The sequence below is a fragment of the Bubalus kerabau genome, chromosome 1 (assembly GCF_029407905.1).
Source record: "Bubalus kerabau isolate K-KA32 ecotype Philippines breed swamp buffalo chromosome 1, PCC_UOA_SB_1v2, whole genome shotgun sequence".
Classification (NCBI taxonomy): Eukaryota; Metazoa; Chordata; class Mammalia; order Artiodactyla; family Bovidae; genus Bubalus; species Bubalus kerabau.
This window is the reverse complement of record NC_073624.1, coordinates 64,585,860-64,608,878: the sequence shown is the minus strand read 5'-3', so window position 1 is coordinate 64,608,878 and position 23,019 is coordinate 64,585,860. Positions and strand designations below refer to the sequence as shown.

General features: G+C 38.9%; 2 protein-coding genes and 1 pseudogene across 2 annotated transcripts; 1 reads left to right on the top strand and 2 right to left on the bottom strand.

Annotated features, from left to right (window-relative positions):
- Nucleotides 1-16,033: 16,033 nt before the first annotated feature.
- Nucleotides 16,034-16,965, top strand: LOC129641603 (olfactory receptor 6C2-like; annotated as a pseudogene).
- Nucleotides 16,966-19,814: 2,849 nt separating this feature from the next.
- Nucleotides 19,815-20,750, bottom strand: LOC129641602 (olfactory receptor 6C2-like). The gene has a single exon (XM_055566274.1). The coding sequence runs from the start codon at nt 20,748-20,750 to the stop codon at nt 19,815-19,817; it is 936 nt and encodes a 311-aa protein (XP_055422249.1).
- Nucleotides 20,751-21,215: 465 nt separating this feature from the next.
- On the bottom strand, nt 21,216-22,348 carry LOC129647461 (olfactory receptor 6C4-like). The gene is made up of 2 exons (XM_055574578.1): nt 21,638-22,348; nt 21,216-21,251 (listed from the first exon to the last, which is right to left on the bottom strand). Exons 1-2 carry the CDS (start codon nt 22,346-22,348, stop codon nt 21,216-21,218), a joined length of 747 nt encoding a protein of 248 aa, XP_055430553.1.
- Between the last annotated feature and the right edge of the window lie 671 nt (nt 22,349-23,019).

Genomic DNA, 23,019 nt, shown 5'->3' with positions numbered 1-23,019 from the left:
GTCAGGAGTTCTCTGGTGTTCTCAGGATTTGGACTTAAGCCTCCTGTTTCTGGTTTTCAGTCTTATTGTTAAGGTAGTCTCAAGACTTCTCCATCTATACAGCACCATTGATAAAACATCTAGGTTAGAGATGAAAAGTTTCTCGATGGTGAGGGACACTCAGAGAGGTTCACAGAGTTACATGGAGAAGAGAAGAGGGAGGAGGGAGTTAGAGGTGACCCGAATGAGAGGAGGTGGAATCAAAAGAGGAGAGAGCAAGCTAGCCAGTAATCACTTCCTTATGTGTGGTCCACAGTCTGGACCGCTCAGAGATGTTCACGGAGTTATACAGAGAACAGAAGAGGGAGGAAGGAGACAGAGGTGGCCAGGAGGATAAAGGAGGGGGGGAATCAAAAGGAGAGAGACAGATCCAGCCAATAATAAGTTCCCTAGGTGTTCTCCACCGTGTGGAACACACAAAGAGATTCACAGAGTTGGGTAGAGAAGAAACAGGGGAGGGAGGAGATAGAGGTGACCTGGTGGAGAAAAAGGAGAGTCCAAAGGGGAAGAGAGCAGTCAAGCCAGTAATCTTGCTCCCAAGTAAAAATGGGTACTGAAGATTGGGTTCTTAAAGGTACAAAATTGATAACAAATACCAAAAAGCAAAGATTAAAAATCTAGAGTAGAGGTTGGATTTTCAAAAATACAATATTAAAGAAAAGATAAAAAAGGAAAAAAAAAAACAAAGCCACAAAAATGACAAAATATATATATATATATGAAGTTTGATTTGAAAAATAGGGTCTCTCTCTCTCTCTTTTTTTTTTTTTTTGCAAAATAATAGTAGGTTATAAAAATAAAAATTAAAGGAGTAATAGAGGACTTAAAAATTAAAAGAAATTTAAAAAAATGATGGTAAAAATAGTAAAAATATATCTAGGACTTTCTCTGGTGTTGTGGGCAGTGTGGGGTCAGTTCATTTCCAGATAGTTCCTTGGTCCAGCTTATATTTCTCAAGATCTATAGGCCCCTTCCTATGTAGTCGGTATTAACTACAGGGTTTTACTCTATTGCACCTGTCACTTCCAAGACGGTTCCCTCTGTTTTAGCTTCTTCTGTTTGCTGGTCTCTTCAGTGTCTGATTTCCGCCCTGACACAAGGGGGTGGTGGTGGACGCTTTTTAAGGCTCACTTGTTCAGTCGCGCTGTGGGGAGGGAGGGACGCTGCAAACAAATAACACTGGCATGTGCTCACAGTGTCCCAGCCACACTGGGCCTGCCCCTGCTCATGGCGTGTGTGCCCTCCCTGCCCACACTGCTCAGGCTCTAGGTTGCTCCACCAGGAACCATCTGAGGCTGGCCCTGGGCTGCATGCACCTCCCAGGTCTAAGCCGCTCAGGTTCAGGCACTTGGGTAGTCCTCAGAGGCGCAGATTTGGTTGGGCCTGCGTTTTGAGCCCTTCCCAGGTCCGAGCAGCTCAGGTGATGAGGTGTTTTGGCGAGCGCAGTCGCTGCGACTTATTGCCTCCCTCGTCCCTGCTGATCGATTTTCTGGGTGTACAACCGGCGCGCCTTCTCAGGTGGATGTTGACCGTCCAGAACCCTCAGAAGCCTTGGTTAGCAAAGAAGCCTGCTTGCAGTTAGGTAGATAATGTCTCTCTGGGGCTGTGATTGCCCTCTTCCGGCTCTGGCTGCCTGTCACCGGAGGGGGAAGGTCTGCAGCTGGCTAGCTCTGTTCAGTTCTTTGTTCTGTGAGCAGGCCTGATGGTGTCTTAGGTTAGGGCTTTTCACATTTTAGCTATCTCACAGTCTGGTTAGCTAGCCCAAGTTAGTTCCCTCAGATTGCGCTCGTGGCATTCAGGCCCCATCCTTACTCTAAGCAATGCAGCCCGTGCCTCCCTGCCCAGCCCCCGCTGCTAATTGCGGGTGCAGGCGTCTGCGCTGCTTCTCCGCTGGGGGAGTTACCGGGGTTGGACATGTAATCTGTGGGTTTTAATTATTTATTTATTTTTCCTCCCAGTTATGTTGCCCTTTGTGGTTCCAAGGCTCGCCACAGACTCGGAAGTGAGAGTTTTTCCTGGTGTTTGAAACTTCTCTCTTTTTAAGACTCCCTTCCCGAGATGGACCTCCATCCCTACCTCTTTTGTCTCTTTTTTTGTCTTTTATATTTTTTCCTACCTCCTTTTGACGACAATGGGCTGCTTTTCTGGGTGCCTGATGTCCTCTGCTGGCATTCAGAAGTTGTTTTGTGGAATTTACTCAATGTTTAAATGTTCTTTTGATGAATTTGTGGGGGAGAAAGTGGTCTCCCCGTCCTATTCCTCTGCCATCTTAGGACCGCCTCTCTCAACTACTCCTGATATGGTGTCTGAAGATACCTCTCTACTGAAATGACACTTGACAATTTTAGCTGTTGTTTCTGTAAGTTTCAATGAAATGTGGCCCATTTTGCTTGCACTTTTTGTTGTATCTGGCAGTGTCAATCACTTCCTCTTATGTTGTTCTAGACACATTGTTTGTACAATATCTACACTCCTGGTTTTTGTTCTGCCTTTCTTGTTTCTCCTTCATTAGAACCTCTTCTCCTATTCATCTATGATAACACTGATATTTCTCACTTCACCTGTACATCATCTTCTCTGCTTATTTTGCATTTTCTTTGGAAATTGATGAAACCATGATGTCAATTTATCATTTAAAATTTGATAATTATCCAAAATTGCATATTTGATATGATCTCTTTCAAGTTTAAACATTTTCACCTGATAATTTCACACTCCCTGAAAGCACACACGTTCACAATGGAATGCCTCAACTGCATCTCTGTTCACTCCTTGCTTTGCTTCCTGTTTGCTGTACTAAAACAAAAATCCAACATGGATTGCCCTATATTAGTAACTGAGATCAAGCTAGAGTTTTCTCAGCAAAACACTAACTTGAAACTCTTTGACTCTGCAGGTATTTTCACTTAATTCTGCTGTTTCCCTGACTCAAACATAGGAAGTTCTGTTTGTTTGTTTGGCAGCTTTCAGTGATGGAGAGTGACTCTAGAAACAAACCATAGTGAGACTCAGTTATTGTTGTCATCTTAGGTAGACTACCTGTTTGGAAAGTGGTTTTATCTAACCATTTATGCTTTCCCCCTTCTCATGACTCCATCTGTTTGCTCCTTCTGACCTATATCTGGCATTTAGTGACTTGTTCCTCTGTTTTCTGTTCAGGTTCTTTCAAGGAATCTCCTAAATTCTCAAACCACAGTAAGACCTAGGTGTTTTGACACTTGTTATGCTTACACTCTGATGAACTATGGAATGAGGTTCGTGACATTGTACAGGAGACAGGGATCAAGACCATCCCCATGGAAAAGAAATGCAAAAAAGCAAAATGGCTGTCTGGGGAGGCCGTACAAATAGCTGTGAAAAGAAGAGAAGCAAAAAGCAAAGGAGAAAAGGAAAGATATAAGCATCTGAATGCAGAGTTCCAAAGAAAAGCAAGAAGAGATAAGAAAGCCTTCTCAGCGATCAATGCAAAGAAATAGAGGAAAACAACAGAATGGGAAAGACTAGAGATCTCTTCAAGAAAATTAGAGATACCAAAGGAACATTTCATGCAAAAATGGGTTTGATACAGGACAGAAATGGTATGGAACTAACAGAAGTAGAAGATATTAACAAGAGGTGGCAAGAATACACAGAAGAACTGTATAAAAAAGATCTTCACGACCCAGATAATCATGATGGTGTGATCACTAACCTAGAGCCAGACATCCTGGAATGTGAAGTCAAGTGGGCATTAGAAAGCATCACTATGAACAAAGCTAGTGGAGGTGATGGAATTCCAGTGGAGCTATTTCAAATCCTGAAAGATGATGCTGTGAAAGTGCTGCACTCAATATTCCAGCAAATTTGGAAAACTCAGCAGTGGCCACAGGACTGGAAAAGGTAAGTTTTCATTCCAATCCCAAAGAAAGGCAATACCAAAGAATGCTCAAACTACTGCACAATTGCACTCATCTCGCACCCTAGTAAAGTAATGCTCAAAATTCTCCAAGCCAGGCTTCAGCAATATGTGAACCGTGAACTTCCTGATGTTCAAGCTGGTTTTAGAAAAGGCAGAGGAACCAGAGATCAAATTGCCCACATCCGTTGGATCATGGAAAAAGCAAGAGAGTTCCAGAAAAACATCTATTTCTGTTTTATTGACTATGCCAAAGCCTTTGACTGTGTGGATCACAATAAACTGTGGAAAATTCTTCAAGAGATGGATTAGCAGACCACCTGACCTGCCCCTTGAGAAATCTGTATGCAGGTCAGGAAGCAACAGTTAGAACTGGACATGGAACAACAGACTGGTTCCAAATCGGGAAAGGAGTACATCAAGGCTGTATATTGTCACCCTGTTTATTTAACTTATATGCAGAGTACATCATGAGAAACGCTGGACTGGAAGAAATACAAGCTGGAGTCAAGATTGCTGGGAGAAATATCAATAACCTCAGATATGCAGATGACACCATCCTTATGGCAGAAAGTGAAGAGGAACTCAAAAGCCTTTTGATGAAAGTGAAAGTGGAGAGTGAAAAAGTTGGCTTAAAACTCAACATTCAGAAAACGAAGATCATGGCATCTGGCCCCATCACTTCATAGGAAATAGATGGGGAAACAGTGGAAACAGTGTCAGACTTTATTTTTTTGGCCTCCAAGATCACTGCAGATGGTGATTGCAGCCATGAAATTAAAAGATGCTTACTCCGTGGAAGGAAAGTTATGTCCAACCTAGATAGCATATTCAAAAGCAGAGACATTACTTGGCCAAAAAAGGTCCATCTAGTCCAGGCTATGGTTTTTCCAGTGGTCATGTATGGATGTGAGAGTTGGACTGTGAAGAAGGCTGAGCGCCGAAGAATTGATGCTTTTGAACTGTGGTGTTGGAGAAGATTCTTGAGAGTCCCTTGGACTGCAAGGAGTTCCAATCAGTCCATTCTGAAGGAGATCAGCCCTGGGATTTCTTTGGAAGGACTGATGCTAAAGCTGAAACTCCAGTACTTTGGCCACCTCATGCGAAGAGTTGACTCATTGGAAAAGACTCTGATGCTGGGAGGGATTGGGGGCAGGAGGAGAAGGAGACGACAGAGGATGAGATGGCTGGATGACATCATAGACTCGATGGACGTGAGTCTGAGTGAACTCTGGGAGTTGGTGATGGACCGGGAGGCCTGGCATGCTGTGATTCATGGGGTTGCAAAGAGTTGGACACGACTGAGTGATTGAACTGAACTGAACTGATGCTTACACTCTATTCAAAAGCTCATTGAATGTAATAACCACAGAACAGAAAGGGTCTGAAAAGAGAATTAATTCTAGATAATATTTACCCTAGATGTAGGTACTCACACTAGTTTGGATATTCATGACATTCAAATCTTTCTAGACAAAGTGAGAATTTCTGACAGTAAAAGACTGATATTTGTTTTTATGTGCCAAACAGGAAGCAAGTGAATAAACACAAGTCCCAGGTGAATTAGGTTTTAAAGTCACTTATGAATGTTTTGTGCATTCTTCTGGCAAAGATCTTGAAACAAGCAGCAGTAGGGACAGTTTCCTCAGAGAAGTGAAAAATCTACAATGACATTTAACAGAGAACTTTCACATAAAATATAAATAAAATGATAAAGCTCAAGCCTATCTTTCCTTCATCTTGTTTAATAACATCTATAGTTGTTAAGTGCTGCTGTCAGAATACAATTATCCCTTGATCCTTCTAACTTAGTTTTACCTTTGTTGCTGTTGTTTAGTCAATAAGTCATGTACAACACTTTTGAGGCCTCATGAACTGTAGCCTATCAGGCTCCTCTGTCCATGGGATTACCCAGGGAAGAATATTAGCATGGGTTGCCATTTACTTCTCCAGGGAATCTTCCCAACCCAGGGACTGAACCCTGCATTGGCCGGTGGATTCTTTACCACTGAGCCACCAGAGATGCGCTAATGTTATCTTAAGTAATTGCTACTTATTACAAACTATAGATGCAAGCTTATTTTATTTGTGGTTACTCTCAGCAAATATTTTTGGTTTTGTTTATGCTTTTTCATTTTCCTTTTTATAATTTTGATAAAACACATATAACATAAAATTTACCAATTCAGTTCCATTAAGGGTACATTTCAGTAACATTAAGTACATTTCCATTGCTCTGTATTATATTTATATATTGTGGCTTCCATTCTGTCTGCCCTCGGATGGATAAGGATAAGAGGCTTGTGTAATCAAAATGGGCTAAAGACCTAGATGGAAGGCCAGGCACTATAAAACTCTTAGAGGTAATCAGAGGCAGAACACTCTTTGGCGTAAATCACAAAAGATCATTTTTGACCCATCTCCTCAAATAATAAAAATTACAATAAAACAAAAATAAATAAATGGAATCTAATGGAACTTAAAATCCTTTTGATAATAATGAAAATCATAAATAGAACGAATACACAACAGTCAGAATTGGAGTAAATATTTGCAAACAAAGCAACTGAAAAGGGATTGATCTTCAAAATATAGAAACAGTGCATGCAGCACCTTACGAATACAAACAAACATCCCATGCAAAAATGGCCAAAAGAGCTAAATTCTCCAATGAAGAGATACAGAAGGCCAACAAACATATGAAGAATATGCTCATCATTGCGAAGTATTATAGAAATGCAAATCAAAACTACAGTGAGGTATCACCTCACACCAGTCAGAAAGTGAAAGTGAAAGTCGCTCAGTTGTGTCTGACTCTTTGTGACCCCATGGACTGTATAGTCCATGGAATTCTCCAGGCCAGAATACTGGAGTGGGTAGCCTTTCCCTTTTCTAGGGGATCTTCCCAAGCCAGGGATCGAACCCAGGTCTCCTGCATTGCAGGTGGATTCTTTACCAGCTGAGCCACAAGGGAAGCCCAAGAATACTGGAGTGGGTAGCCTATCCCTCCTCCAGTGGATCTTCCCAACCCAGTAATTGAACCAGGCTCTCCTGCATTGCAGGCAGATTCTTTACCAACTGAGCTATCACATGAGTTAGAATGCTCATAGTAAAAAATTCTACAAACCTTATATGCTGGAGATAGTATGGAGAAAACAGAATGCTCCTACACTATTGGTAGGAATGTAAATTGATACAGTCACTATGGAGAACAGTATGGAGGTACCTCAAAAAACTAAAAATAAAACTAACTTATGATCCAGCAATTCCAATCCTGTGCACATACTTGGAGAAAATCATAACTAAAGAAGATATGTGCACCTGAATGTTCATTGCAGCACTATTTATAATAGCCAGGGCATGGAAGTAACCCAAATGTCCATCCAGACAGGAATGGAAAAAGAAGATATGATATATATACACAATGGAATATTACTCAGCCCAAAAAGGAATGAAATAGTGCCATTGCAAAGACATAGATGGACCTAGATACTGTCATACAAAGTGAAGTATGACAGAAAGAGAAAAACAAATGTTAATGTCACTTGTATGTGGAATCTAGAAAAATGTTACAGATGAAATCATTCACAAAGCAGAAATAGAGACATAGATGCGGAACACAAATGTATAGATATCATGGGAGGAAGGGGTGGTGGGATGAATTAAGATATTAGGATCAACATATATACACATTATGAATAAAATATATTACTAATGAGTACCTAGTGTATAGCACAGGAAACTCTATTCAATAACAGGAGTAGGGTATTAAAAAGATGAATAACACTTATTCTTAAATCTGAACTAATGCTGATAATAAAAAGAAGGCATCAGCATTCAACATAAGACAAGGTCAATAGTATCCTTCAAATTAGCCCAAAACAAGAAAAAGACAAAAATCAGGCTAAGTTACAGTCTTTTTTAAAACTATGCTCTAGAAATCAGTTATTTGTGGACATTAAAAGAAAAACACAACATTGAATATGTGTGTTAACATATTAAGGGTAATACACAGCAGTAAAAATGTACTTAATACTCCTTTAGAGAAGCTGAGATAGGAAATTTTATTTTACATGCATTTAGTCAAAGTTATAAAAAATAATACAAGGAAAACAAATATGTATTGAGTGTAATCACACATAATACAAACACAGGTAAATTCTTTTCAGAAGATGTCAAAAAAATGAGCAATTTTGAAAGAAAACTATGAAAATGAAAATATTTAACTGGATTATTAAGCAAAAATAAATAGTAAAATATATCATCTCATTTAAAAGTATAGCATACAAAAATAAATATGAAAAAATGTCATGATCAGAAAAATATGAATTTTTTCTGAAATGTAACATGAGATTCTATTTCAGGAAAATCCACAAACAAGCTGAAGACCAGTAAAAAGCTGGGGAAAATAGTTACAATCCACACAACAGACAATATGTCAATACAAGTAATATCTGCAGAAAATGATTTTTGCATCACAGTTGATAGTTTATTTAGAAAGAAATGAGATACATTTATTAAAAAATTGTAGAATTATATAACAATATCAACTTGAGGTAGTCATTTTTGTAATAGTAAATTTTTTTTTTTTAGAAATAACAAAGATTCAATTGTTAGAACTGATTTCAAATTATGATGGAATGCTCCAAGAGAAATATTATATAGTTTCCCAAATGATGATGTAAATTTATAATTATTAAGGTAACAAGTAGTTTATTTAAAACTTTTTATTAAGTAGTTTGAAACACAACTTGTAAATAAAGTTTACATTTTGAAATAACCAATTAATAAAAATATATGTACATTGGAGATATCTGGAATATTGTAATGTGAGATATTAAGATTGGTTTTCATTTTGACGTTTAACTTTTCTATTTCATTAATTTATTCTATATTAAATATCAATTTTAGATAATATTAGTGAAAACTTTATAATTTTTATTAAACACACTTTCACTTTTCACTTTCATGCATTGGAGAAGGAAATGGCAACCCACTCCAGTGTTCTTGCCTGGAGAATCCCAGGGACGGGGAAGCCTGGTGGGCTGCTGTCTCTGGGGTTGAACAGAGTCGGACACGACTGAAGCAACTTAGTAGCAGCAGCAGCAGCAGCAGCATATTACTATAAATGTCAATAACCTCAGATATGCAGATGACACCACCCTTATGGCAGAAAGTGAAGAGGAACTCAAAAGCCTCTTGATGAAAGTGAAAGTGGAGAGTGAAAAAGTTGGCTTAAAGCTCAACATTCAGAAAACGAAGATCATGGTATCCAGTCCCACCACTTCATGGGAAATAGATAGGGACACAGTGGAAATAGTGTCAGACTTTATTTTTCTGGGCTCCAAAAGCACTACAGATGGTGACCAAAGCCATGAAATTAAAAGACGCTTACTCCTTGGAAGGAAAGTTATGACCAACCTAGATAGCATATTCAAAAGCAGAGACCTTACTTTGCCAACAAAGTTCCGTCTAGTCAAGGCTATGGTTTTTCCAGTGGTCATGTATGGATGTGAGAGTTGGACTGTGAAGAAGGCTGAGTGCCGAAGAATTGATGCTTTTGAACTGTGGTGTTGGAGAAGACTCTTGAGAGTCCCTTGAACTGCAAGGAGATCCAACCAGTCCATTTTGAGGATGAGCCCTGGGATTTCTTTGGAAGGAATGATGCTAAAGCTGAAACTCCAGTACTTTGGCCACCTCATGCGAAGAGCTGACTCATTGGAAAAGACTCTGATGCTGGGAGGGATTGGGGGCAGGAGGAGAAGGGGACGACAGAGGATGAGATGGCTGGATGGCATTACTTACTCGATGGACGTGAGTCTGAGTGAACTCCGGGAGTTGGTGATCAACAGGGAGGCCTGATGTGCTGCGATTCATGGGGTTGCAAAGAGTTGGACACAACTGAGCGACTGATCTGATATGATCTGATATTATAAAAAATAAGCAGAGTTAGACATATGTGTTAAAATGTTAAGGATAATACACAGTGGTAAAGTGAAAAGAGAAAGTGTTAGTTGTTCAGTCTTGTCTGACTCTTTGCAACACCATGGACTTAGCCCATCAGCTCCTCTGTCCACTGAATTCTCCATGCAAGTATACTGGAGTGGGTTTGCCATTCCCTTCTACAATGATAGGAATGTACTTAATACTACTGAATTGTACCTTTTAGGTAGTTGAGATGGTAAATTTTATGTTATATGTAATTTACAAAATTAAGAAAAATAACATGGTAAAGTATAAAGAAATCCAAGAGAAATATACTGAGAATAGCAAGAAATAAAACAAAACCCATATCTAGTTTATAATAAATAACAATTAGGATAATTTTAAGTTAAAAGGAGCAAGGGTTAAGTGTATTCTGTGAGCAGCTATTAGCAGCTGTAGATGTTATTATTGGACAAGAGGAAGAAAAGGTAGGCTTGCATTTTATCATTTTATTTTTATTTTATGTAAAAGTTCTGTGATGAATATCACTGTGAAATCTTCAGTTCTCTGAGGACAGTGGCCCCAGGTTGCACATTTCAAAAATTTTCCCAGAAGATTACACTAGAGATTCATAATTAACTTTAAACCTAATTCACCTAGGACTCATGTTTATTTATTTGGTTTCCTCTTTGGCACATAAAACAAATGTAAATCTTGTTATGGTCAGAAATTCTAAGTTTGCCAGGAAGTTTGAATATCATGTCTATCCAAACTGGAGTGTTCCTGATATTCCTCCAAACCCTGGAGTAGCAAATACCTTTCAAAGAAACACAAATGCTATGGCAGGAAAGCCTTGGCAACATGTTAGAAATGGTAGGATTGGATAAATTAGAGTAATCTTTCTGCCTGTGAGGTAAGTGTGGGTCCATGAGTAAGAGTGACCAGATGTCCAGGTACAAGTTTATAAAAAATGTTTGTCTTCATACTTCTAGTCCTCAGGATGTCCAGGGATAAATAGCCAACTGAAACCACTAGATTTCTGGTCTTTGAGAGACAGAAAATTATTATCTCTTATAAACAGTTTGATACGTCTTGGCAATTAGAGAGATGTAAATAGTTAATAGGGGATTCCCTGGTGGCTCAGCTGGTAAAGAATCTGCCAGCAATGCAAGAGACCTGGCTTCAATCCCAGGGTTTGGAAGACCCCCTGGAGAAGGGAATGGCAACCCCCTCCAGTATTCTTGACTGGAGAATTCCATGGACAGAGGAGCCTGGTTCGTGGGGTCTCAAAGAGTTGGACATGCCTGAGTGACTAACACACACACCACACAAATAAATAATTAAATTTTGATTAAAAGAAACCTGATTTCATAATTTTGAATTGATCGAGGATACTGATGAGACTGGGGTTTGAACTAACAAATATCAGACAACTTAAAAATAGGTGCAATGAAGGACTTCTAGAAGCAGTCTTGAATTGGACATTATTTGTTGATATGATTAATATTTTGCACTCTTTAAAACATTCTGTTCTGTAAAAGGCAAGAGAAATAAAGAGGCATCCATCAAACAATAGTGATAATTTATTTTTCAAGATATTTATGAGCAAGGACAGAGCCTGAAGTTTCCAGAGTTGTGAAAGTCACCAAATAGGTGTCTCAAGACTGAAGAAAAAAGAGATAGGTGGGTTGTACCTTGCAATCCTTTTCTGTAATCTGAGTCTGTTATTCTCTTTAATTATCCTGATGATTTAATCTGTTGTTTATATTTGTTTAGTTTATTGTTATATATGTGATGCTCACATATTTGGAAGAGACCCCAGCTCATCCTAAAATATGTTTTTAGACAGTCTGCCCTCCCCCTCTTTAATGGAATCTATAGGGGAAACGGGCACATGAGCAGCTCTCACTTCTGCAGGAAAGGAATATATTAAAGCAATCAAGTGATGCTGTCACAATACAGGTAATTGGACCTTCTAGCAGAAATTATGCTTTTATCTTAAAAAAATTTACTGATGGCCTTGGTCAAAATTTGGGGAGCAAAATCATTTCAGTAGATGTTAGTGTGTTGAGTTGGTGTTGGCTGAGGAACAACCACAGAGCAGTTGTTGGTCCAAATCCAGAACTGTATTCCTGAATCTCTGGTATTGTTATTTTAGTGTCAGGTGTTTTGAAGAAGCATGAATTGAAGGCATAAAAGGAAAGCTGTTTCTTTGCCAAACAGTGTTTACCTTTCGGCCTTGATGCAAGTGTTTTTTATGTGCTGAGTGGACAGGTTATAGTGCCATTTAGGAGCCACCTATCCCTAGGTGGCTCCTAAATGGCACTATAACCTCTCCACTCAGCACTTCCCTCCATTCTGAAGGAGATCAGCCCTGGGATTTCTTTGGAAGGAATGATGCTGAAGCTGAAACTCCAGTACTTTGGCCACCTCATGCGAAGAGTTGACTCATTGGAAAAGACTCTGATGCTGGGAGGGATTGGGGGCAGGAGGAGAAGGGGACAACAGAGGATGAGATGGCTGGATGGCATCACTGACTCGATGGACGTGAGTCTGAGTGAACTCCAGGAGTTGGTGATGGACAGGGAGGCCTGGCGTGCTGCGATTCATGGGGTCGCAAAGAGTCGGACATGACTGAGTGACTGATCTGATCTGATCTAGTGGACTTCCCTGGTGGTCCACTGGTTATGAGTCCTCCTGCCAATGAAGGGACACATGTTCCATCCCTGGTCTGAGGAGGTCATATGCCACCAGTCAACTAAGCCCATTCACCAAACTGAAGAGCCTGTGATCTAGAGCCCACTCTCTGCAATGAGAAGCCACCATGAAGAAAACCCCGAAACTGCAACTAGAGTATAGCTCTCATTCACTGCGACAGAAGTATACACAAAACAAGGAAGACAAAGCACAGTCAAAAATGAAAATAAAAATAATAAAGTATATAAACAAATAACAAAATAAATAAAATAAAAGTCACCTAGAACATTTCATCAACAAATGTAAAAATCAACAAGAATCCTTGGAATTAGAGTCAGGGATATGTCAAAAGTTAGAAGTGTCAGAGTAGTTATTAAATTGACTCCATATATTATACAATATAAATGCTCTAGGTCTAAGGGTAAATATTATCTTGAATTAATTCTATATTCAGAATCTGTCAGTTCTGTGGTTATTACATAAAATGAGATTTTTGAATAGGATGTGATTTAAGGTGTGACAAAACCCATAGGTCTTCAACTGTGGTTTGAGTGATTAGGAGATTGCTTAGAAGAATCTAAACAGAACACAGAGGAACAGTCATTAAATACCAGTTATAGATCGGGACCAGCAAACAGGTGGAATCATGAGGAGTGGAACAGAACCCATGGTTAGGGAAAATATTTTCTGATCAGTAGTCCACCTAAGATAACTACAATACCTGACTCTCACGATGGTGTGCTTCTAGAGCCACTCTCCATTACTCCAAGACCAGCAAACTTCCCAAGACCAAATAGAGCTTCCTCTGTATGAATCAGGGAAACTACAGAATTAAATGAAAATACTTGCAGTGTTGATAGAATTTCAAGATAGGGTTATACTAAGAAAATTCTAGCTTGATCTCAGTTGTTAATATAGGTCAGTCAACACTAACTTTTGGTTTTAGTACAGCAAAGATGGATTAATAACCTCAGATATGCATATGACCACCATTATGGCAGAAGGTGAAAAGGAACTAAATAGCCTCTTTGAAAGTAAAAGAGGAGAGTGGAAAAAACTGGTTTAAAACTCAACATTCAAAAAACTAAAATGAGGGCATCTGGTCCCATCACTTCATGGCAAATAGATGGGGAAACAGTGGAAACAGTGAGAGATTTTATTTTTTGGGGCTTCAAAATCACTGCGGATGGTGAGTGCAGCCTTGAAATTAAAAGATGCTTGCTCCTTGGAAGAAAAGCTATGATCAACCTAGACAGCATATCAAAAGCAGAGACAATACTTGGCCAACAAAAGTCCATCTAGTCAAAGCTATGGTTTTTCCAGTAGTCATGTATGGATGTGAGAGTTGGACTATTAAGAAAGCTGGGCACTAAAGAATTGACACTTTTGATCTGTGGTGTTGCAGAAGACTCTTGAGAGTCCCTTTGACAGCATGGAGATCAAACCAGTCAATCGTAAAGGAAATCAGTCCTGAATATTCACTGGAAGGACTGATGCTGAAGGTGAAACTCCAATCCTTTGGCCACCTGATGCAAAGAACTGACTTGGAAAAGACCCTGATGTTGGGCAAGATTGAAAGCAGGAGGAGTAGGGGATGACAGAGGATGAGATGGTTGGATGGCATCACCGACTTGATGGACTTGAGTTTGAGCAAGCTCCAGGAGTTAGTGATAGGAAAGCCTGGCACGCTGCAGGCTATGGGGTCACAAAGAGTCGGGCATGACTGAGCAACTGACCTGAACACCAAACATGGAATAAGGCAGAAAGTGAACAGAGGTGCTGTTGAGATGGCATTCCATTTTAAACATGTGTGCTTTGAATGAGTGTGAAGTTGCCAGGTGATGATGTTTAGCATTGAAAGTGTGTGTTAAAGTGTGTTAGTTGCTCAGTTGTGCCCGACTCTTTGTGACCTTGTGGACTGCAGCCCACTAGGCTTCTCTGTCTATTAGATTTTCCAGGCAAGGATACTGGAGTGGGTTGCCATTTCCTTCTCCAGGGGATCTTCCCAACGCAGGGATCGATCCCAGGTCTCCTGCACTGCAGGCAGATTCTTTGCTCACTGAGCTACAAGGGAAGCATTGAAAGAGATCATATCAAATATGTAACATTTTGAATTACCAAATTTTAAGTGATCAATTGACATCAAGAGATTTCACAATTTCCACAAAAAAGTCATAGATAAGCAGAAGATGATGTAGGGATGAAGTGTGAGAAATATAAATGTTATAAAGATGAGTGTGGGAAAGGTTGTTATAAAGGAGAAACCAGAAGGGCAGAACAAAAACCAGGAGTGTGGATATTGTGCAGACAATGCATTTATAGCAACCTAAGTAGAAGAAGTGATTGACAGTGACAAATTACAACAAAACTTGCAAATAATATGAGCTACACTTCCTTGAAACATAACAGCTACAATTGCAAGAAATAATTGCCACAAATAGCAGTTTCAGTGGAGTGCTGTGTTCAGAAACCATATTGGAAGTAGTTGAGGAGTAGGTTGGAAGTTGGATGCAGTTAGAGTAAAGCTAAGGATGAAAGTTCATTTGGAGAAATTCATGGTAAAGGTCTAGGAAAGATTTTCATTACAGGAACTCTCCTCTGTAGATTAAGTATAGGTTTGGTCACGGTAGTGGAACAGAGTCCTCAAATGCTTTTGCAAATGGATAAAGAAACACTTATGTGTTTTTTAATATATCAAAAAAGGAAACTTCAACCAGATAATTAACCTGTGTAAAATTTCAATTAGTGATAAAAGAAAAATTTGTAGAAAACAGGATATTCTAAAGTTCATGATTTCATTGATCCTAAGGAACAAGTTTGTTATGAGAAAAATCAATTCCAAAATAGAAAGTAAAAGCATGACATACTTTTAAAGAGATGTCATGGAAAATGTATGTTTTACTTGGAAAATATGATTTAACTAACCCCTAAAAAATGAAATGTGTTTTATAAGTACAGCTTATCACCATTTAGCATGCTATAAAATAGATTTTGTGATATTGGTATTTATTTGTTTATTTTAAAATTGATGTGTATTTGATTTACGCTATTATGTTAGTTTGACACACACAGCATAATGATTCAATATTTTTAGAGATTTTATAGAAAACCTCAGAGATCAAGGCATGTTTGGATTGGTATTGGAATTTTTGTTGTAGATATATGTTTGTATATATATTTGTGCTTTGTTTGTGTGCCCATACACTGAACTACAATATAAAATGTACATTTTAGCATATTTTGAGGTCCAAAATATTTGGGAGCTAAGTTTCTAGCCTACCACAGATATACCTACAGAGCTTACACCATGAATTAATTAAAATACTCAAGATTCAGAAAAAAGAGACATATAAATGGCTTGACTTGACTTATCTAAACAAAATCTACATGTGAAATGTAAACCATTTTCTTACCCTCTTCCCAGATTTTCCTTCCAACAGTTTAACAAGCAGACTGGATGGAAGTCCAGACCCAGAAATGAGAAACCACACACCAGTAGTCAGTTTCATCCTCCTGGGATTAACAGATGACTCACAAATGCAGATTTTGATTTTCACATTTCTACTCATCACCTACATATTGAGTGTAGCTGGAAACCTGATCATCATCCTCATATTAGTGGATTCTCATCTTAAATCTGCAATGTACTATTTTCTCCAAAATTTTTCCTTCTTAGAAATCTCATTCACTTCTGCCTGCATTCCTAGATTCTTGTATAGTATATCAACAGGTGACAGGTCCATTACCTATAATGCTTGTGTAGCCCAACTATTTTTTACCTATGTGTTTGGAATGACAGATTTTTTTCTTTTGGCCACCATGTCCTATGATTGCTATGTAGCCATTTGCAAACCCTTGCATTACATGACCATCATGAACCATAGATTCTGCAAAACGCTTACCTTCTGCTGTTGGATGACCACTTTCTTGATCATATTGATATCATTTTGCTTGGGACTGAACCTGGAATTCTGTGACTCTGTCATTGATCACTTCTTCTGTGATGTTAATCCACTTCTGAAGATCTCATGCTCAGATCTATGGTTCATTGAGGAGATGACTCTTGTTGGCTCCGTGTTGATATATATCATGACTCTCATATGTGTGGTTTTGTCTTACGTGTTTATCATCAGAACAGTTCTAAGATTCACCTCTGCCCAGCAAAGGACAAAAGTTTTTCCACCCATTCTTCCCACTTTATTGTGGTTTCTATCACCTATGGCAGCTGCATCTTTGTCTATATCAAACCTTCATCAAAAGATGAAATGACTATTAGTAAGGAAGTAGTAATACTTACGACTTCCATTTCCCCCATGTTAAACCCATTTATTTATACGCTGAGGAACAAACAGGTGAAATGTGCCTTTAATGATTTAGTCAAAATAATTTTATTGGTTTCAAAGAGCTAGGAGAATGTTGATAGGATCCATAAACAATTTTCTTATGTGTGTAGCCTATTTTATGTCTTCTTGAACTAGATTTGGTCTTCCATTCTTCATTGACCCTGATGAAGTCAACTCTGGGTGTGTGTGCTGGTCACTTCAGTTGTGTTTGACTCTTTGCAGCCCTGTGGACTGTCCCCTCTAGGCCCCTCTGTCTATGGGATTCTCCAGGCAAGAATACTAGAGTGGGTGGACATGCCCTCCTCAGGTAACCTTCCTGACTAAGGGATCAAACCCATGTCTCTTTTGTCTCCTGTATTGACAAGCGGGTTCTTTGCTACTCACGCCATTTTGGAAATCCTTAGAATTACAAACATTAAAAAAAAAAAAAACCAAAATTTTTGTTTCAGGAAATCTAATCACAACATCACTATGAACATTTCTTTCCCTTTTCTTTTCAATCTGAAAATATTGCATATAATTTCTCCAAACAATTTCTACAAATTGAGAGAAATATTAAAGAGAAGAAAATACTATTTCTGAGTTTAACAGAGAAAAAATTCTCAAAACTTCAAAGTTTATTTTAAAGTAAAAAAATAAGTATAAATATTTAGAATTTCAAAAAAAGCTTTTATCAATAAGGAAGTTTAAAGTCACAGGTTACATAGTCATACAATGGATATAATTCAATGTAAAACTCATTTAATGACTGCCATAAGGACATTGTGGAGAAGGCAATGGCAACCCACTCCAGTACTCTTGCCTGGAAAATCCCATGGACGGAGGAGCCTGGTAGGCTGCAGTCCATGGGGTCGCTGAGAGTCGGGCACGACTGAGCTACTTCACTTTCACTTTTCACTTTCATGCATTGGAGAAGGAAATGGCAACCCACTCCAGCGTTCTTGCCTGGAGAATCCCAGGGATGGGGGAGCCTGGTGGGCTGCCGTCCCTGGGGTCACACAGAGTCGGACATGACTGAAGCGACTTAGCAGTAACAGTAGTAGCAGCATGAGGACATTGATTAAAATAAAGAGAGAAATGCATTGGTCATTGCTGCTAAGGATTAAATCTTGGATTGGAATTCCATAAAGGAGATTGATACTGATGTACCAATTGAAATACGAAAGCACAAAGTGGTGGCAGCATGTAAAAGAAACCCCATAGGGTTAGTGTGTTAAGTTGATTCAGTCATGTCCAACTCATTGTGACACTATGGACTGTAGCCTGCCAGGTTCCTCTGTCTGTAGGCTTTTCCAGGCAAGAATACTGGAGTGGGTTGCCACTTCCTCCTCCAGGAGATCTTCCTGACCAGGAATTGTACCCATATCTCCTGTGTCTCCTGCATTGACAGGCAGGTGCCACAGCCCCACTAGTGCCACGTAGGGCTAGAAGAGTGACAAATAAATAACAAGGAAGATGGAGAAAAGAGATGATAATTAAAAAGTAATGTCAATTAAATTATTTGCTTTTTGAAAAGAAAAGCTTTAGTCATTTCAAGAGTTCAAAATATGCATGCAGTGATACCTCACAGAGAAATATCAGCATTGAATTATTTGTTAAATTCTTCACCAACTTGAACTGCTATTGTTCATCGTCTTTAAATTTCCTTTGACTTTTGCTCTCTTTGAGGTTACTTATCATATCATGGTCCTTATAGGGAGGAATTTTCCACTCATGTCAACTTCTCAATGTCAGTGTTCAGTTCAGTTTGGTTCAGTCGCTCAGTCATGGCCGACTCTGCGACCCCATGAATTGCAGCACGCCAGGCCTCCCTGCCCATCACCAACTCCCGGAGTTCATTCAAACTCCTGTCCATAGAGTTGGCGATGCCATCCAGCCATCTCATCCTCTGTCGTCCCCTTCTCCTCCTGCCCCCAATCCCTCCTAGCATTAGGGTCTTTCCCAATGAGTCAGCTGTACACATCAGGTAGTAGAAGTGTTGGAGCTTCAGCTTCAGCATCAGTCCTTCCAAAGAGTATTGAGGGTTGATTTCCTTTAAGATTGACTGGTTTGATCTCCTTGCAGTCCAAGGGACTCTCAAGAGTCTTCTCTAGCAGCACAATTAGAAACCATACATTCTTCAGTGTTCTGCCTTCTTTATTGTCCAGCTCTCACATCTGTCATTGACAACTGGAAAGACCATTGCCTTGACTACATGGATCTTTGTATGCAAAGTGGTGTCTTTGCTTTTTAACACACTGTCTAGGTTTGTCATGATCTTAACTTTTTTTTTTAATTGAATTTTAAGCTGGCTTTTTCACTCTCCTTCATCCTCATCAAGGGGCTCTTTAGTTCCTTTTTGCTTTCTGCCATTAGAGTGGAGTCATCTGCATATCTGAGGTTGTTTATATTTCTCCCAGCAATCTTGATTCCAGCTTGTAACTCATCCAGCCTGGCATTTCACATGATGTGCTCTATGTATAAGTTAAATAAACAGGGTGACAATAAACAGCCTTGTTGTACTTTTTTTCTCAATCCTGAACCAGTCAGTTGTTCCATACACAGTTCTGACTGTTGCTTCTTGACCTGCATACAGGTTTTTCAGGAGACAGGTAAGCTGCTCTAGAATTCCCATCTCTTTAAGAATTTTCCACAGTTATGATCCACACAGTCAAAGACTTTAGTGTAGTCAATGAAATAGAGATAGATGCTTTTCTGGAATTCCCTTGCTTTCTTTATGATCCAGCAAATGTTGGCAATTTGATCTCCAGTTCCTGTCCCTTTTCTAAACCCAGCTCAAACATCTGGAATTTTTATAGAGAAGGGAAATATAGAAATGACTTAATCAGAATGGAAGACCAGATCTCACTTAGGAAGAAATAATAGAGGATATACACATAAGAAAATTGTTTAGGGAACCTGACTTCAGCATTCTCTTAGTTCTTTGAGACCAGTAGAATTCTTTCGAGTAAATCACTAAACGCTTGTTTCACTTGTTTGTTTCTCAGAGTATAAATAAATGGGTTTAACATGGGGGAAATGGAAGTTGTAAGTATTACTACTTTCTTATTAATAGTCATTTCATCTTTTGATAAAGGTTTGATATAGACAAAGATGCAGCTGCCATAGGTGATAGAAACCACAATAAAGTGGGAAGAACAGGGGGAAAAAGCTTTTGTCCTTTGCTGAGCAGAGGGGAATCTTAGAACTGTTCTGATGATACTTATGTAGGACAGAACAACACATGTAAGAGGCATGATAAATATCAACACACAGCAAGCAAAAGTTATCTCTTCCACGATCCATGGATCTGAGCATGAGATCTTCAGGAGTGGATAAACGTCACAAAAAAAGTGATCAATGACAGAGTCACAGAATTCCAGGTTCAGTCCCAAGCAAAACAGTGGAAAAACAATTAAGAAAGTGGTTATCCAACAGCAGAAGATAAGCATTTTGCAGAATCTGTGGTTCATGATGGTCATGTAATGCAGGGGTTTGCAAATGGCTACATAATGATCATAGGACATGCTGACCAAGAGAAAGAATTCTGTTACACCAAACATATATGTAAAAAATATTTGGGACAGGCAAGTGTTATAAGTAATGGTTCTCCCTCCTGTTAATATACTGTACAAGAATCTAGGAATGCAGGCAGAAGTGAATGAGATTTTTAAGAAGGAAAAATTTTGGAGAAAAAAGTACATCGCAGTTTTAAGGTGAGAATCCACTAATATGAGAGTTATGATGACTAGGTTTCCAATTATATTCAACATGTATATGATGATCAGAGATATAAAAGTCAAAACCTGCATTTGTAGGTTATCTGTTAATCCCTGGAGGATGAAACTGAATACTGATGTGTGGTTTCTCATTTCTGGGTCCTGACTTCTGTACAGTCTTTCTGTAAAACTGAGGGAGGTACAATCTGGGAAGACAGTGAGAAAATGTTTTACAGTAGCTTTTGTTTAGAAAGGCTAAACAATGTATCTTACATGTATTATCTCTTACCTGATAAGTGATATTTTTAACTTAATTCAGAGCTGTAAGCTCTGTTGATATATCCCTTGATAGGTTAGAAACTTGGTGTTCAAATATTTTTGGCCACAACATATGGTGAGATATGCATTTTATATTGTAATTTACTGTACTTGCAAACACACACAAATATATATACTTACACAGCTTTGCAACAAGAATTTCAGTAAAATATTAACCCTCAGATGCCCTGTTTTCTGATATTATACATGTAATCTATAAAGATATCAACCACTATGCTGTATATCTGAAACTAATATCAACTATACTACAATTTTTAAAATAAACAAATGCAAGTATGATCACATTGATTTTACAGTCTGCTGAATGGTCATAACCTGTGTTTGAATAAAAGACATTTCATTTTTTATGGTTTCTTTAAATAATACTCTCCAAGTAATATCTAATTTTTCCATGATATTTTTGTTTTTATTTTTATTATTTTTTTTTTTTTCTGGAAAGTTTACCAAAAAGGTTTTTTTTTTTTTTTTAATTTTATTTTATTTTTAAACTTTACATAACTGTATTAGATTTGCCAAATATCAAAATGAATCCGCCACAGGTACACATGTGTTCCCCATCCTGAACCCTCCTCCCTCCTCCCTCCCCATTCCATCCCTCTGGGTCGTCCCAGTGCACCAGCCCCAAGCATCCAGTATCGTGCATCGAACCTGGACTGGCAACATGATATTTTTAAAATGAACACTATCCTTTTAACATATACTTCAGAATAGGCTTTCTTCCTTTTCTGAGCAGAAGGGATCCTTAAAATGGTCTGGATGATGTTTGTGTAGGAGAGAATCACCAGCATCAGGGTGAGCACCAACATCACAACTGCTAAGATGAAGTCAACCAGCTCCAGGACTCTTGTGTCTGAGCAAGATATTTCTATGAGGGGTCCATAGTCACAATAATAATGATTCAGCATGTTGGAGGCACAGAAGTCCCGTTGACTGGTCATGATGATTGGGGATAGGATGATGAAAAATCCAGCCAGCCAAGAGCAGAGGACTAGCTGGATGCAGACTCTGCTGTTCATAATGGTCGTGTAATGTAGGGGTTTGCATATGGCCACATAGCGGTCATAGGACATAGCAGCCAGAAGGTAAAACTCTGTGGCTCCAAAGAATATCACCAAGAAATACTGAGTGAGGCAGCCTGCAAAGCTGATGCTCTTGTTCCCAGTTGAGATACTGAATAGTAGCCTAGAAGTGAAAGTGGATATAAAGACAATTTCTAAGAAGGAGAAGTTCCAGAGGAAGAAATACATGGGCGTGTGGAGGTGGGAGTCCAGTAGTATGAGGGTGATGATCGTCAGGTTTCCTAAGATACTGATTATGTAGGTAAGGAGGAGAAGTATGAGGATGATACTTTGAAGCTCTGGGATGTCTGTTAGTCCCAGCAGAATGAATTCTGTCAAAGTTCGGTTTTTCATTGCTAATGATTCTGCCTGTGAAACTGAGAAGAGAAATGAGGTATGAAAAGGGCAGCAAAGCTCAGGAATATTGAGGGGAGAATGTGGGTTCCCCTTGAAATTTATTCATGGAAAATTCCTCTAAGTTAACAGAATGTCTGTTGGTCTCAACTGGCCCTTCACAAAATATGTTTACCCAGGTTCCCATGTAGGCAGCTTTCTTTTTGAAGCCTTTTTCTTGAGGCAATGAAATAGTCATCTGGCACTCCATAATGCATCTTCTGCATATAAAAATTTACCCCTTTATCCACTCTTTGCTTTTTCCCCTATCTATGAAACCCTTCTCCAAGATCTTGTAGGAATGTTTCATCTTTCCTTAGTGTTAATGTTTTGATCATTTGCTTCATTGCTGTCTTCTTCAATATATCGGACACCCCCATATCCATTTTCTTTGTGGGAGTGAATAGCTCTTTTTCTTTTTTTAAATTTTATTTTATTTTTAAATTTTACAATATTGTATTGGTTTTGCCAAATATTGAAATGAATCCGCCACAGGTATACATGTGTTCCCCATCCTGAACCTTCCTCCTTCCTCCATCCCTGTACCATCCCTCTGGGTCGTTCCAGTGCACCAGCCCAAGAATCCAGTATCGTGCATTGAACCTGGGCTGGCGACTCATTTCATACATGAT